We start from the raw sequence: 14855 nt of genomic DNA on the forward strand, positions 1-14855 counted from the left end.
CAGGGCCTGAGGCCACATGGTCACTGCCCCGAGGGACTGCCCAGGTGCCCTGTGGGGCTTCCTTCCTCAGCCACTCTTCTCCCATTTGAAAAGGAGGACCTAGCAGGTGAGGATGCCACTTCGGTGTACCTACCAAGGATGACTGGGAATACTGGTCTCATGGAAAGAAAATGAATTATTCTAAGGATGGGTAACACATCTCTCTGCAAGTCAGACCTTTGGCATTCCTTTGCTTTCAGCAAAACTGAAGGAAACTATTGAGTTATCAGCCAATAGATCATGAATAGTAATTTTGTTTGATGATGGATTTCTCTGTGATTTTGGCATATGATTTAGAAAGAATTCAATGAAACAAGTAATATTGCTATTTTTAAAAAGCCACACACTGTCATCTACCTATTTTTGTGTTCAAAGTTTCTGAGCAGTTACCTCTGTAAAAATGCAAAACAGTAACAGCATTCCAGCAAAACCCTGTCTCGTTGTAGCAGGGACACACATCCTTCTTTCTCAGCAAGAGAGTTGTTTTACTTTTACAGTTACTTTGATCAATTACCTTCTATTAGTTGTAATAATTTAGAAAAAAATTACATTTAGCATCGTGGAAATTTTTGAAAGAATTCAGTTTGCGTGAGAAGTATGGTGTGATAGAATTACTATATGAGGGCAAAATAGTGGGGGCGTTGGAGTACCAGAGGAGAAAAGGATAGTGTAGCATTTCTAACTGAGCCAAGAGCTCATTCATATATGTTCTTTCCGTGGATGCAGGTGGCCATCAATGTGTGTGGGATGTGGATTCCCTTTAGATACGAATACTTACCGTCCAGCACAAGTAGGTGTTGGGTGTGGCAGCTACAATGTGTGTGTATGGGGCATGCAGTTTAAAGCCACTGTTCCGGGCGCCTGGGCGGCTCAGTCGGTTAAGTGTCTGCCTTCGGCTCAGGTCATGATCCTGGGGTCCTGGGATCGAGTACTACATCGGGCTCCCTGCTCAGCAGGGAGTCCGCTTCTCCCTCTCCCCCTCCTTGTGCGTGAGCTCTCTCTCTCTCTCTCTCTGGCAAATAAATAAAATCTTTTTAAAAAAATAAAATAAAAAACCACTGTTTTGGGGACTGTGTGTGCAGGAGCACCCCTCTGAGCGGCTGGGCGGCGGTCTGGTGGGCTCGTGCTGTTGCATCTGCGCTCTAAGGGACTGTGAAAATCAGTAAGTGGAGGAACATCTATGAGTGCCTGGAGTTGCCCGTGAAAATGTTGCAAAGCTCTTTTTGGTAAAAACTGCAGTCAGTTTTCCATTAAGATGTGAACATTTTCTTTTTTTTTTTAAAGATTTTATTTATTTATTCGACAGAGATAGAGACAGTCAGCGAGAGAGGGAACACAAGCAGGGGGGAGTGGGAGAGGAAGAAGCAGGCTCGTAGCGGAGGCCTGATGCGGGGCTCGATCCCATAACGCCGGGATCACGCCCTGAGCCGAAGGCAGACGCCCAACCGCTGTGCCACCCGGGCGCCCCAAGATGTGAATATTTTCTAATCTTGATAGAACAGCAGAAGTCTTGGAACCCACTCCATTCAGGTCTTTCAAATCTTAACCTTTTTGCCACTTCCTCGAAAGCCTCCTGTAGTCTAAGGAATACAACATACAGACCTCAAGGGCATTATGCTGAGTGGGGTAAGTCAGACAGAAAGACAAACACAGCGTGATCTCACTCCAGTGTGAACTCTGAAAACGGAATTCACGGGCTGGGGTGGGGGGACGCTGGTCACAGGGCACAGACCTCCAGTTACAAGGGAGTTATAGTTAACTATTCTGTATTGTACACCTGACAGTTCCCAAGAATAGATCTGAGATGTTCTCACCATGACAGAGAGATGGCATTACATGAGGGGATGGAGCTGCCAGTAAGGCTGGCCATCATCTTGCAATAGCTAAGTGTGTCAAATCACTATATCCTATACAAAGTCTCAGTTATATCTCAGGAAGGATGGAAAAGTGAGATGACACCAGTGTAAGTGACATCCTCAACCCCTCCAGGCCCAATTTCCTCTCACCTTCCTAGAATTCGGAAGCCCCCACTTCATGCAGTTTCCTACTGGGTTCTACAGTACACATACTTTATCATACATATATCATACTGGAAGGTGTGTAAGACTCTGTTGCTGACAGTAACTGCTGTCGATATTAGCCACTGTCATGTGCTGTGGGGCGGCTGTATCAGAATGTCCCCCACTTTGGTTTCCAGCCATCGGATTTTGCACCTTGCTCTGATGTCCCCCACAGTTCTGTCCATTGGGTTTATGGACCTTCTTGGATCCCTGCGGTTGTGATCTTCATCACATGGGGTATGTTGAGTAACTTTTTATCAGAGGGCTTCAAGTTCATACCCAAGGCCACCTGACGTTGCCACACAGCCCACAGAGGCCCTGTTGGTCCCATGCCTTCTCTGTTTCTATGGGCTTTGTTTGACTTCCGTGGGGCTCCTTGCGTGTTCTTCCATCTCAGCCGGTAGGGTGCAAGGGTCCAAGCAGCAAGGTGGAAGTCCAGCTGGTCCCGGAAGCTGCTGTCCATCACCACATGGTGCTCATGTGGAGGATGGGAGGGGCCACCTCTCCCATGCTCCTGCCCACCCTCAGCTGTCTGGATGCAGGGATGCTGCCAGGCAGTGGCCTGGCCCTTCCCCCAAGGTTGCCGGCTGCCAGGCACCCTCTCCTGAGTGCTCTGCCTGGAACCAAGATTTGAAGCCCACCCCCACCTGGCAGCTCCTCCCTGGGGTGCCCACACCCTGCACAGTAGAACACTCAGGGGTCCCCCTCAGAACCCTGGGCTCGCTCTATGAAGCCTGCTTCTCTCAAGGATGCTGCCCGTGGCCTGTAGGCACCTGGGCCTCCCTGGACCTCTGTCCCCTCCTCACCTCGGGAGAGCACCACCTGGTGGGTCCCACCCCATGCTCCTCCTCCTCGCGCTCACTCTGCCCTGGGCCATGGTGACCATAGGCTCATGGCTGGTCTGTTCCTCGGTGATCAGCATCTAAAACTTGTTTCATCAGGTTGGCCCGTCTGTGTGGTTGTTCCAGGCAGGATGGCACGTGCTGCCTGTGACTCCATCTTGGCTGGAAGGGCACGTTGTATATTCTTCTGGCTTTGCAGCATGGTGCTATGAGTGAAGATGCGCTGGGTCGTCATGGACCTCTCCTTGCACAGGGGAGTTTCCCTAGGGCCTGTCCCCAGAGAAATAGCTGTAAACGCCCCCCAGTGACCCGCCCACCTTCTTGTGCTCCAGGTCCTACTGAATAGTAGCACAGCTGACCCTCGAATGAGCCGGGGCTTGGGACACTAACCTCCGGGCAGTCAGAGATCTGCCTCTAGCTGTTGATTCCCCGAAACTTACCCACTAATAGCCTACTGCTGACTGGAAGCCTCACCAATCACGTAAACAGTCAATCAACATGTTCTGTATGTTATATGTATTATATACTGTATTCTTACTACAAGTCAGCTAGCAAAAAGAAAATGTCATGAAGAAAATTATAAGGAAGGGGCGCCTGGGAAGCTCAGTTGGTTAAGCATCTGCCTTCGGCTCAGGTCATGATCCCAGGGTCCTGAGATCAAGCCCCACATCGGTCTCCCTGCTCAGCAGAGAGTCTGCTTCTCCTTCTCTCTCTGCTGCTCCCCCTGCTTGTGCTCTGTCTCTCTCTCTCAGATAAAGAAATAAATAAACAAAATCTTAAAAAAAAAGAAAATTGTAAGAAGAGAAAATACATTTACAGTATGTGCTATATTGATCAAAATAAATCTGAATATCAGTGGACCCCAGCAGTTCAAACCTCTGTTGTTCCAGGGCCAGCTGATAAAGTGCAAGGAACCTACATCTCATTTTATTTTATTTTTTTGTTTTGTTTTTTTTGGGGTGGGAATAAATGGAAAAGAAAACTTTGTTTATTTGAGAGAGAGAGAACATGCACACCTGCATGAGCAAAGGGAGGGGCAGAGGGAATATCAAGCCTACTGGGCTGAGCATGGTGCCCAATGTGGGGCTTGATCCCATGGGTATGAGAGATCATGACCTCAGCCAGAAATCAAGAGTCTGACACTCAACCAACTGAGCCACCCAGGTGCCCTGACAAGAAAGCATTAAGAGGGGCGCCTGGGTGGCACAGCGGTTAAGCATCTGCCTTCGGCTCAGGGCGTGATCCCGGCGTTATGGGATAGAGCCCCACATCAGGCTCCTCCGCTATGAGCCTGCTTCTTCCTCTTCCACTCCCCCTGCTTGTGTTCCCTCTCTCGCTGGTTGTCTCTATCTCTGTCGAATAAATAAATAAAATCTTTTAAATAAATAAATAAATAAATAAATACAAGAGATGAGACAGAAATAAGGAGTAGGTGGCCATGGAAAAGAACTACCTAAGTCCTGGAAATAAAAAAATCACCCATGCCAGTGGTGGGCGGGGGTGTGCAGAGTCCCATGTGCATGGGCACTCAGCAAAGCCTAGTTAACTTTCTCCTTGCTCAACCTTGAGCCGTGAACATCCAACTGGGGAAGGGTAAATGTCATCACAAGAAACCATTTTTCCCTAGAAGAAATTGGGAAGAACTGGAGCTGGAAGCTGTCGGGTCATTTATGGTTCAAAGGCTCAGCGTTAGGAGCCGCAGCTGCCGGCGGCCAGATGAGAGCTATTTCCCGGGAGCATTGCACCGGATGGGGATGAGTCTCAGTTGCCTTTGCTGACTCAAATTGTGCTTCACTTCCCAGTGCCCCCGGTGTTCATCCGAATAATTGAGTGAACAGTGACATTTCTAAGTTCTGTTTAACCTTCTTACCAGTGACACTTCAGCCAACCAAAAGCTTCCAGAAATACTCTGCGGAAAGGATAGAAGTTGATGTCTGGCTGGGGTGGTCTCCTTGGAAGTCATGTCCCATTCTGCCTGTTTTCAGTGCGATGACATGGTAATTAATCGACTATGAAGTAAATTAACCTAAGAACTGAATTCTTGCATCTTACCTTCAAGAAAGTGAAATACATTGATGGTGGAAGAATTGGAGAGTGTTTCAAGGTTTTTACATTACATGTCTTAAAGGTACATTCTGTCATATGTATTCGTGATTTCTTTCAAACCTTGTTTTGTTGTTTTTAAAATAAAATGTCAATTTTTCTGTGAAAGATTAATGGGGATATCTACTTGTGTTTGTCACATACAAGATTGCTTTACCATATTTTCAATGGAAATATGACTATTAAAAAGATGTAGAGGTCGTTTGCAAACATCTCCCCTCTCCAAGGCTGCCTCATCATTGTCGGGACATTTCCTTTTTGCACTTGTTTATTTTTCCTTCTGTTTTCCTTGTCTGAGAAGAGAGATCCAGAAAGATTTTGCAGGGGCCCATGTCAAAAAAATCACTGCCTGTGTTCTCCTCTAGGAGTTTTATGGTTTTATGTCTCACATTTAGGTCTTTGATCCATTTAGAGTTTATTTCTGTATGTGGTCCTGTCCCAGGGGTGGAACAGTACAGCCCGGGGAGCAGAGCCCGGAACGTTGTCATCCTGTTGTGTGGGGACAGATGGTGACTGCACTTCTCATGGGAACACTGACAGTACACAGAACTGTCCAGTCAGTATGTGGCATGAAACTAACACAATGCTGTGTGTCAGCTGTGCGTGAATTAAAGAAAGGTTGATGCCACCCAGTGTTGGAAAGAACATGGGAGAAACTAGCGTTCCTGTCATTGCCTTTCCAGACCGTGCATCTCAAAAGCCACCGAAAGGTGCTTACCGTTCGGACAATCCCATTTGCAGGGATTTCTCTGAAGGAACTCAGTGGTCAAGGGTGCAAAGTTATGTACGACAAGGATGTCAGCAGCTGTTTGTGATAGTGGAAATTTAGAATCAACCTCCATGTGTGAAATTTAGGACAATGGTTAAAACCAGAGACATGGAATATTATGTAGCCATTAAAAGACCATGTAGATATAAATATATCTCAATATATTATTCTGTCATGTTGTGTTAACTTTTGAATGATATTATATACATAATATACGAATGTATAATAATAAAGTATGGGTAGCATGATCCCATTAAGATGTGTGTGTGTATATATACAAGTATGAGGGTTGTTAACACACATGGAGAAAAAGTTCCAGATTGTGCACCAAAATGTTAAGAGATTCACATGGTAATGATGAGAGGTATGCTATGTAGAATATTCTGCTTCCTACTTATGAGTTATATTTTTCTATCATTTTATGAAAATCCAGAGCTTAAATAATCACAGGTCGTTCCTTTCTTCTGGCTGGCTATAGGGCTGGCGTGCCTCTGACAAGGCGCTTGGCTTACTGAGCTCCGTGCCGACGGCAGTGACTGGGTTTCACGAGCTGTTAGGTCTCACGTCTTCGGTGGATGAGTTTGGGGAAGGGTGCCAGGGCCAGCAAAGGTCTGGTCACGTGATGCCATGTTCACAGTCTTCTTGTCTCCTGCAGATGAGGACACCAAGGTCCCACCTCGAAGGCGGCTCTACACGGTGAGTTTGCCTCCTGAGGGGTATGTCCCCACTCCGCCAGAGCCACAGGGCAGCCCGCCCTCCGAGGACACCTCCAGCAGCGATGACGCGGGAGGAGGGTGCCAGCTTTCAGGTGAGGCGTGATTCCACAGTGTCTCACTCATACAGACTCACAGAGGGTCAGGTGAGCATGTCCGTGGACGGCCACATGGTGGGCTGAACGTGTCTTACGCTCATTAAAAATGACGGGAAAACAGACTCAGGGTGGGAGGAGATTCAGCCGGAATGGGTCCAGAGACGATTACTGTTAAATACACCACAATGTCAATGGTACTTGTTTTGGTTTAAGTAGAACTTTTTTTCTTGATTTTTGCAATTTTTTCAGAATTTCTGAGGTTATAAATCAGTTTTGTAATCATGGAAATAGCTTCTTTTGCATCTGTTTTGTGCTAGAACTGAATGACTATTTTGCTTTTATGGTTGAACATCCTGTGAATGAAGGAAAGTCAAGTGCCTGCTTTGGTGCGTGTGCTGCTTTCACATTAAAGCGAAGTAAAGAGGAATCTGGAATTGTCAAATAAAAATTTTACCCAGATGATTTTCTAACTAGTGTAAACTAAGAAACTCTATACTCTAAACCTTAATTAATTTGAATATCAAGAAAATGTGGTTTCCTTGTACATTGATCTTCCCGAGTCCCTAATTAAAGGATGAGAAACAGTAAAACCAAAAATGGGGTAGCTAAGGAATAATCTAGTCATCTTTTCAAGCCCTGTTGAAAATCTTTAGAATATAATTGTTAGATGAATAAATTATTTAATTAGAAATGTTAACATGTTCTTATGAAGATCAATGACTTTGGTGAACATACCTCACATGTACTTAGTATATTCAGTAGAAAACGTGTGGGACTCATTCCCGTGCCACTGGACACAGTTCTGCTCACCCGCAGCTGTGCACAGTTAGCTCTGCTGATGAGGCCAGTGAGGGCCCAGCTGCATCCGGGATCCCCGTGTCAAAAGCTTGAGTCTGTCCTGTGACCCACAGGCTCTGAGCTGGAGTGGTGTCCTCACAGAAGGTAGAGGGATGTTGGTAAAACTGGGCAAGTGCGTCCCGGCTGAAAGCTCCCCCCCGAGAGGGCAGTCCCCCAGTCCTGTGCCACTGCTGGCCTGAGAGTGGCCCATAGCTGAGAGCAAAGCAGTGAAGACCGGGGGGCTGCCTACTGACGAGTCATTCCGTTAGAATTCCATGGTAACCTGGCAAGTGCACTAGTGAGTTGGACAATGTTGACTGCAACATTATTACAGGATATATGTCTGTGATTTGTTAGGCAGAATCTTTCTGTTAATTGTCTCTTCCTGTGTTACCTGTTGTGGGCGTGGGTCCTCCTTTTCCCAGAAGTCGTGATCAGGGAAGGGTGTGGTGGAGACGTGGGTGATGGGACTTGCGTCCCCGGCTGGCACCCTCTAAGGAGAGTATGGACAGGTCCATCACTGGACACAGTCTTGTGCACCTTGCTCTGTCCATTCTGACTCGGGACCTTGAGCATGGGGGTCTCCCCACAGCAGGTGGAGTCAGGGGCTCCTCACCAACCAGGGACCATGTCTGGACTTGAAGTGATTCTTTCTGGAGGCCCTCTGAGTTCGGTTTCCTAAGTCAGTGCTGCTGAAAACACTGCCCACTTTTCCAGAAGAGCTTCAAATAACTTAGTCATCAGATCCAGGCTCGGAAGGCCGTATCTTTCCCTTTTCAACACTTGGAACCCATCTCTATTTCCATCTGCTTTGTTTACTGTTTATCAAATATTTTCTTCCTGTTGTCAGCCCAGGAAGTGGGCCGCTGCAGGACACTGGAGGTAATAAAGCTGGAGGAAGTTTCAGCAACTGCTGTTCACCCACACCTCCTACCAGTGATCTCCAGAATGAGCGAGTGTTCAGAGAGGCCCAAGCGCCCAGCTCCGCGGGGTGGGGTCGAGCCACAGCATGTGGCCTGAGCACGTGCCAGGTAGGAGGTGTGCAGATGGGGAAGCTGGGAGAAGGAGTCCTGAATCTTTCTGTTTGCAATTTTAAGCACAGAGAACATGAGCACTGATATTGGAAAAGAAGAAAAAGTCAAATTGTTTCTGTTTTTCAAAGAACCACTTCTGGCCATTGACTTCCATTGTGAATACTCAGGACCAGTAAGGCAGTGACATAATAGCTTAGAGAAAACTTCAGGAGGAAAAGGGCAACTCTGCCCTGCCTTCTCGACCATGTATGACCGCCGGGCCAGCTGCTTGTGGCCTACAGGTTCTGCACACCCTCACCAGGCACTCGTGCAGGGCCTGGCCACAACCCAGAGCACCTGAGTCCCCAGACCACCCAGGAACCAGCAGGGAACCCCCATCCTGGTCATTGGTCATCCCCTCCCCACTCCCCCTGAGGCCCCCTTCTGTCCAGACTTTTCCCATTCTGTGGGTAATCTATGAATGTAACAAATCCAGACTCTGAATTCTCTCAGGCTTAGTATTTGTCAGCAGTGGGCTGGTGGGAGCTGTAAGGAAAGGAAGGGGCTTTGTCAAACCAAATGGGTACTATGGGACTGCAGGATCCCCCTCCTTCTGTTTGATTCACGCAAGTGCCTTGGTACAGCTTTTGAGAAGAAGAAATCCAGGCTCCCTGTGCTCCTTCCTGCCTTGGACACCCAGCGTTTCTGTTTTTGCTCACGTGGTGTTGCTGTTGCACGTTGTTCTCAACAAGCCAGTAGACCATGGCCCGTCACCTGTAGAACAGAAGCCATCCTTCTTGGTAGCTCTTCCATAGAAAATGCTAAATGGCTGAGTCATTTCTCTGGCGGAAACACTGTTCTGCTCACTGACTCGGTGCGCCCCCAGGAAGGCTGCCCTATGTGACGTTACGTAACCCAGGACCTTACCGCAAAAGTCCTCCCGGAGGCCAGGTAGTAAGTGTTGTTCATCTTGAGAATGCGCCAGCTCGGCCATCTCCCCAGCACACCGCCCGGCAGGACCCCGGGGACTCAGGAGCCCGCTGGCGGAAACATGAGCAGATGCGGAGCTGTTCATGAGAGAGAGACACAGCCTTCTGCAGACGCCCCAGGCTCCTCCCCCAAGCAGCCTCCGTGTCACCTTCAAAGGGAGAGGTGTGCAGTGTGTCCGTGTGCCTGTGTCCTGGGTTCTCTGTGGTGCTGGTGCGGGTGTGGGAGGGGAGCACCTGTCACTCAGTCCCCAGGGTTTGGTGAGCGCTCCCGCTATGCCAAGTCAGGTCATAAGAAAGCTGTGCACCTACTGTATGTCAGCACCCCTTTCTGTAACAATATCATCGTGGAATTTCATTTTTGTAAGGTTAAAGGCCTAGAGAGTGTTTTTCGTTGTTAGCTTGTTTTTATAAAACCATCATTTAGAACTTTGTTCTTCGTTCACTGTACATCCCCTGACGTTTGTATAAAAATCCAAGTGACAATTTGCTTTAGCATTCAGTGCTAGAAAATGCTTTGGTTGTTGGGAGCTGGTATGCTGCTTCTTATTGGACAAGAGACATTTTACTCAGATACACTCTTTTTACTTTGGCTGCCAAGAAGCTCAGATCATAGGTCTTTGTTATCTTTATCTTTTATCTTTTTGTTGTCTTTAGTTGCAGTTGTTTTCCTTGATCTCTGCTCTGACAGTTAGTTACCTCTCCCCACCTCTCAATGCTTGCATCATTCTTTTTCGATGGAGTCCTCAAGAGGTTGATTTTTCTGAGCTATGCCCTACCCTTTTTGGAAGTAAAAGAAGTAAACAGTGTTCAACTATGAGTTCTCCTAACTAAGTAAATGCCTGCTAAATGTTTGTGCTGGCTGTGTGGTCAAACCCTGGGACCGCAAAGTCAGCAGACAGGGTGCTGCATGAGGGGCTCATCACCGGATGACTCGCGTGCACAGCCGACGTAGAGCATAGTAAGTTACCTGACAACAGGCAGCAGTGAATGCCACGGGAGCACAGAGTGACCTCAGGGACATCCGCACGTGTGCGCAGGCAGGGCACCTGATCCTGTGGAAAGCACGGCTTAGGGACGATGGACAGAGGGTAGCAGGACCGCAGGCAAGAGACGCCGTGTGTGTGGCATGAGTGGGTGTGAGCAGTTTCCAGATCAGCGTTGCAGGGACTTTGGACGGCGTCCCAGGAGCGGGTGACCTCTGGGGTCTGGACTTGGCACATCTGGGGCACAGTGAGGGAGAGAGGGCGCCGTGACCTGAGCCGGCGTGGGGGATGGAGGGCAGGTGTTCCCAGGAGTAGCAGTCCGATGTGTTGACTTTCCTCAAGAGAAGGAAACTGCCCCTGGTCAGTGCTTCTGACCCTGGAGGAACTGCGGTGAGGATGGAGAGACCATGACTGTCACGAGCATCTTTCCTTCTGGGTGAGCTTGGCCTTGACCCTGAAGTGCCTCCCTTGTAGAGGTGAAGGCACTCAGACACCGTTGGCACAGCAGAGCTTGGCCCAGAAAGGCGTCCACACCCCAGCACGTGCCGGGGGCAGGTGCACACATGCAAGCATGTTCCCCCCCCCCCAAAACCACCCCTGGAGATGCTGCCAGTGCAGCCGGAGCACGTGTTTCCCATACTGCGCTGTCACTGTGCGTTGGGAGTGGAGATCAGCCCGGACACCGTGCTGATGTGAAAGTGCTGTGCGGCATTCCAGTGACCCCGGCGCATTTCAAACGCCCCCCACAATTACTGTTTGCACTTCCCCTGTGTGTTTCCGACTGTCTCCAGCATGCCCTGGTTGGCAGCTCTGTGGGCCTCACTCATTCTTCCCGAAGGAGTGTTCTGTGCCTTGTTGGCCTCACAGCATATTAGTCTTAGAACAGAATCTCGCCTCTCACCTTTGTCTTCTGTGGCTCAGTGACTGTTGTCCATGTTGCTTCCTTTGGCCCCATGGTTAGTCAACACCTTTGAGCCTCCAAACCAAGAATCCAGCTTTTTGTTAGGTAGCAACAAGCCTCAAAACCCCCTCGTGTCCTTAGAAATAGAATTGTGGCTGGGTCCCCTGATTTCAATCCCAGCTCCAGCAGGGAGCCCAGCAGCCTCTGGTGAGCCCGTACATGCAGGTGACCTGGGCGCAGGACGGGTGCCCGTGCATCCACCTCATTTAGGCACACTTTTCCTGGCCTCCGCTGCCTGCTCTGAATCCCCTCCCTTCTTCCCTGAATTAAATGTCCTCACCAGCTGTCCGCCTCCATTTGCCCTTGAGACTTCCCCTGCTCTGCTCTTAGTGGCAAACACTTGTGCCTCCCCTCCTCCCGCTGCCATTCACCACGGTGAGCTCTGCAGCTTGTCAAATGTCCTGTGGTCATCAGGACACAAGTTCCTGCCAGCCACGGGCACAGATGAAGTCCTGGAACCTCGACCAGAAAGTTTACACATTACACAGAAATGGGAGGCTCAGTCTCTCGGAAGAGGGGCCTTTTCTGTGTGCTCCTCTGATCATTGTTGCTTTTGTTTTGCTAAAATGAAAGTACTTTGTTCTTGCACACAGAAATACTTACTACAGAAAAGTCATGCATGACAGACGATGCAGAGAGAGTAAAGCCACTAGCCAGAGGCTTCGAGTGAGCATCTTCCGCATGTCCCTCCGTGCACACGACGCATGCATGCAGTTTACTTGTCTCTCATGCTGCAGTATGGAGTTTCCCTTCTCACAGCGTACAGATATGTGTATACCATATTTTTAAACAGCTGAAATCTGTTTTGTGAAGGCAAGTTGTCTGGAAGTTTCTACACTGCTGCAGTTCGCACATTGTACGTAAACGCTACAGTCTGATTTCCTCCTGAATACAGACTCTCACGTAAGAGTGCACATGTTTCTAAATATCAGGACCTGTTCACAAACTATCTTTCAGAAAGCTGTTGAGTTCACAGTCGTGAAGGCCAACTAAGGGAGTTTACTTTCTCCCAAAGCTGGGCCTTTTCATATGGAACTTCTAGCCCCTTCCCTGGACAGCATGTCCTGCTGGTCCCATGAGGAGATGGTGCATCTGGGACGTTCTTCCTGAGCCTCGGAGCTTGGCGGACAAATCTGCCTCTGCAGAAATTTAAAGGTTCTTCACAGCCAAGTACACTATATGCATGGGTGAAACACAAAGGAACAGAATAGGAAAGGATAGTCGCACATTTCACGTCGGTGAAAGTCAGTTTCCTAAAAATGTGGCAAGCTGTCACCCTGGTAGAATAAGCAAAACAGAAATGACAACACCCCAAAGAACAAATAAAAGCAACTGTCTTAATAAACGTATGAAAGCACCTTTTATGGATCCCTACTTCGGGCATTTTTACGTGAAATGTTGGATCCATCTGAAATATATTTTGTTGGAGCAGGTGTAGGTCCATGTCTTTTTTAAAAAATAGATTTACCCTTGTAAATTCCATACCTTTTCTTGAATTATCTGTTAATTCTCCTTCATGGTTTGTTAGTTTTTTTTAAATCTTTGTAAGAGAGCAAATTCCCACCTTTGCCTGATCTTCTTGACTGTCCTCATCGAGACTCTCAGGACCAGCTTTCCTTCCTAGTGGCATCCAGTGGTTTGGGCTGCACGGGCCTCACAGGCCATTGGGTGGATGGCAGCACCGCACCCCAGCTGAGAGGCAAGCACAGATGGCCCTCCCTGCCCCTCGCACCCTCCCCGGAACCCCTCAGGTGCCCCAGGACCAGGACCCTGGGAAGGGGGGTCGAGTTGCTGTAGATGAGGCCTTGGCGACTGTGGTGCGTTCAGGGGCGGGGCTTGTGCTGGACAAATCCGCCATCTCCACCCATTCTCTTATCATTGTCATGTTTTTCAGAAGAGCTCCATTATCTTGAGAACTCCCCAGGTTTACTAATCCGCAAACTGATCACTTATTAATTCTTAGGTAACTGTGTCCATTTCTCTATGACCCTCCCCAGTATTGACTGCTGTGTATTTCATGATGCTGCCCACTTATTTTAGTTTTGTTTTTTGTTTATTGTTTTGAGAGGGAGGGGGGGAGGGAGTGAGGCAGAGGGTGAGGGAAGGAGACTCTCAAGCAGGCTCCCCAGTCAGCATGGAGCTCCACACAGGGCTCAATCTCACCAGCCTGAGATCATGGCTTGAGCCCAAATCAAGAGATGGATGCTTATCCAAATGAGCCCCCCAAGTGCCCCTTTTAGTTATTATAACATATTTTGTGAACCTTCTGTAGACCCCGAAGTTTGATGAGAGCTAAATATCTGGAATGAGGTCGTCTTCCTCCTTATAATTACAGTGACAACAAGAGAAAGCACCTACACGAAGTCATTTTCCCTTGATGAGCATCCCACCAGGCTGCCTTCACTTGTCCGAATAATCTACGACTGGTCAGACCCATGACTGCAGGCCTGTCTTTCTTCCCCAAATGGCTGGTGTGGGTGTGTTTCTCCTTCCCGCCTGGACGTGCCCGCCTCGTCCAGTGCTCCCCTCCGCTTCCCTGTGGCTTCGCACCAGAGAGAGGACGTGTACACTGGGCCAGCGCTCAGTCCTGGCAGCCTTGTCCCAGGAAGGCTCCAGGGCAGTGGGCCTGGGATTCTGAGTACTGGCCATCTGTCTAGTCAGGGACTGCCCGGGGCATCTGCCCTGTTCAAAGAACCATTACGCAGAAGCTGCACCCAGTTTCTTACCCTGAGACAGGTGGCAAGGCCCCTCCACCACACCAGGCTGTCTGCAGCATCCCCCTTCCTCCCATGGGGTTACTGTTGCCTTCCCTCTTCCCTGGGTTGGTCCCTGCTGCTGTCCTAGCCCGCAGATTGTTTCCACAACAAGAAAGTATATTTAACACCTAAATAATTTAATGATAGTATATATCCACAGCTACTTACATCTCTTCATGACACAGAATGTATCTGTGTATCGATAGTGCCGGCTTACTTTAGGTTATAATAACATTTGTATTATATGATATTTTCATTCTTAACAGTTTTAGTGACTGTAACAGTTATAGTCTGTTCAGCGCCAACAAACTGCCCTTTAGGTTTTCCAGTCTCTCGTTTCAGTGACTGCAAATGCTCTCTGAGGTTATCAGGTGTCTTCTGGCATGTTCCCTGTGGCTTGTTGCTTTTTCTTTTTTATGTTCAGTTAGCCAGCATATAGTACATCATTAGTTTTTGATATAGTTCTCAGCGATTCATTTGTTATGTGTAACACCCAGTGCTCATCATAACACATGCTCTCCTTAACGCCCATCACCCTGTTACCCTATCCCCTCACTCCCTTCCCCTCTGTAACCCTCAGTTTGGTTCTCGGGGTCCAGAGTCTCTCATGGTTTGTCTCCTTTTCTGATTTCTTCCCATTCTGTTTTCTCTCCCTTCCCCTGTGGTCCTCTGTGCTATTCCTTATGTTCCAC

General features: G+C 48.4%; 1 protein-coding gene across 4 annotated transcripts in view; it reads left to right on the forward strand.

The window, feature by feature from the left end:
• ERICH1 (glutamate rich 1) overlaps nt 1-14855 on the forward strand; it is a 57465-nt gene that overhangs the window by 20288 nt on the left and 22322 nt on the right. For all 4 annotated transcript variants that reach the window (XM_002928932.4, XM_034648952.1, XM_019809634.2 and 1 more), the window contains exon 3: nt 6469-6621. In XM_002928932.4, coding sequence (XP_002928978.1) covers nt 6469-6621 — 153 coding nt within the window. The remainder of the gene's footprint in view (nt 1-6468; nt 6622-14855) is intronic.

The sequence above is a fragment of the Ailuropoda melanoleuca genome, chromosome X (assembly GCF_002007445.2).
Source record: "Ailuropoda melanoleuca isolate Jingjing chromosome X, ASM200744v2, whole genome shotgun sequence".
Taxonomy (NCBI): Eukaryota; Metazoa; Chordata; class Mammalia; order Carnivora; family Ursidae; genus Ailuropoda; species Ailuropoda melanoleuca.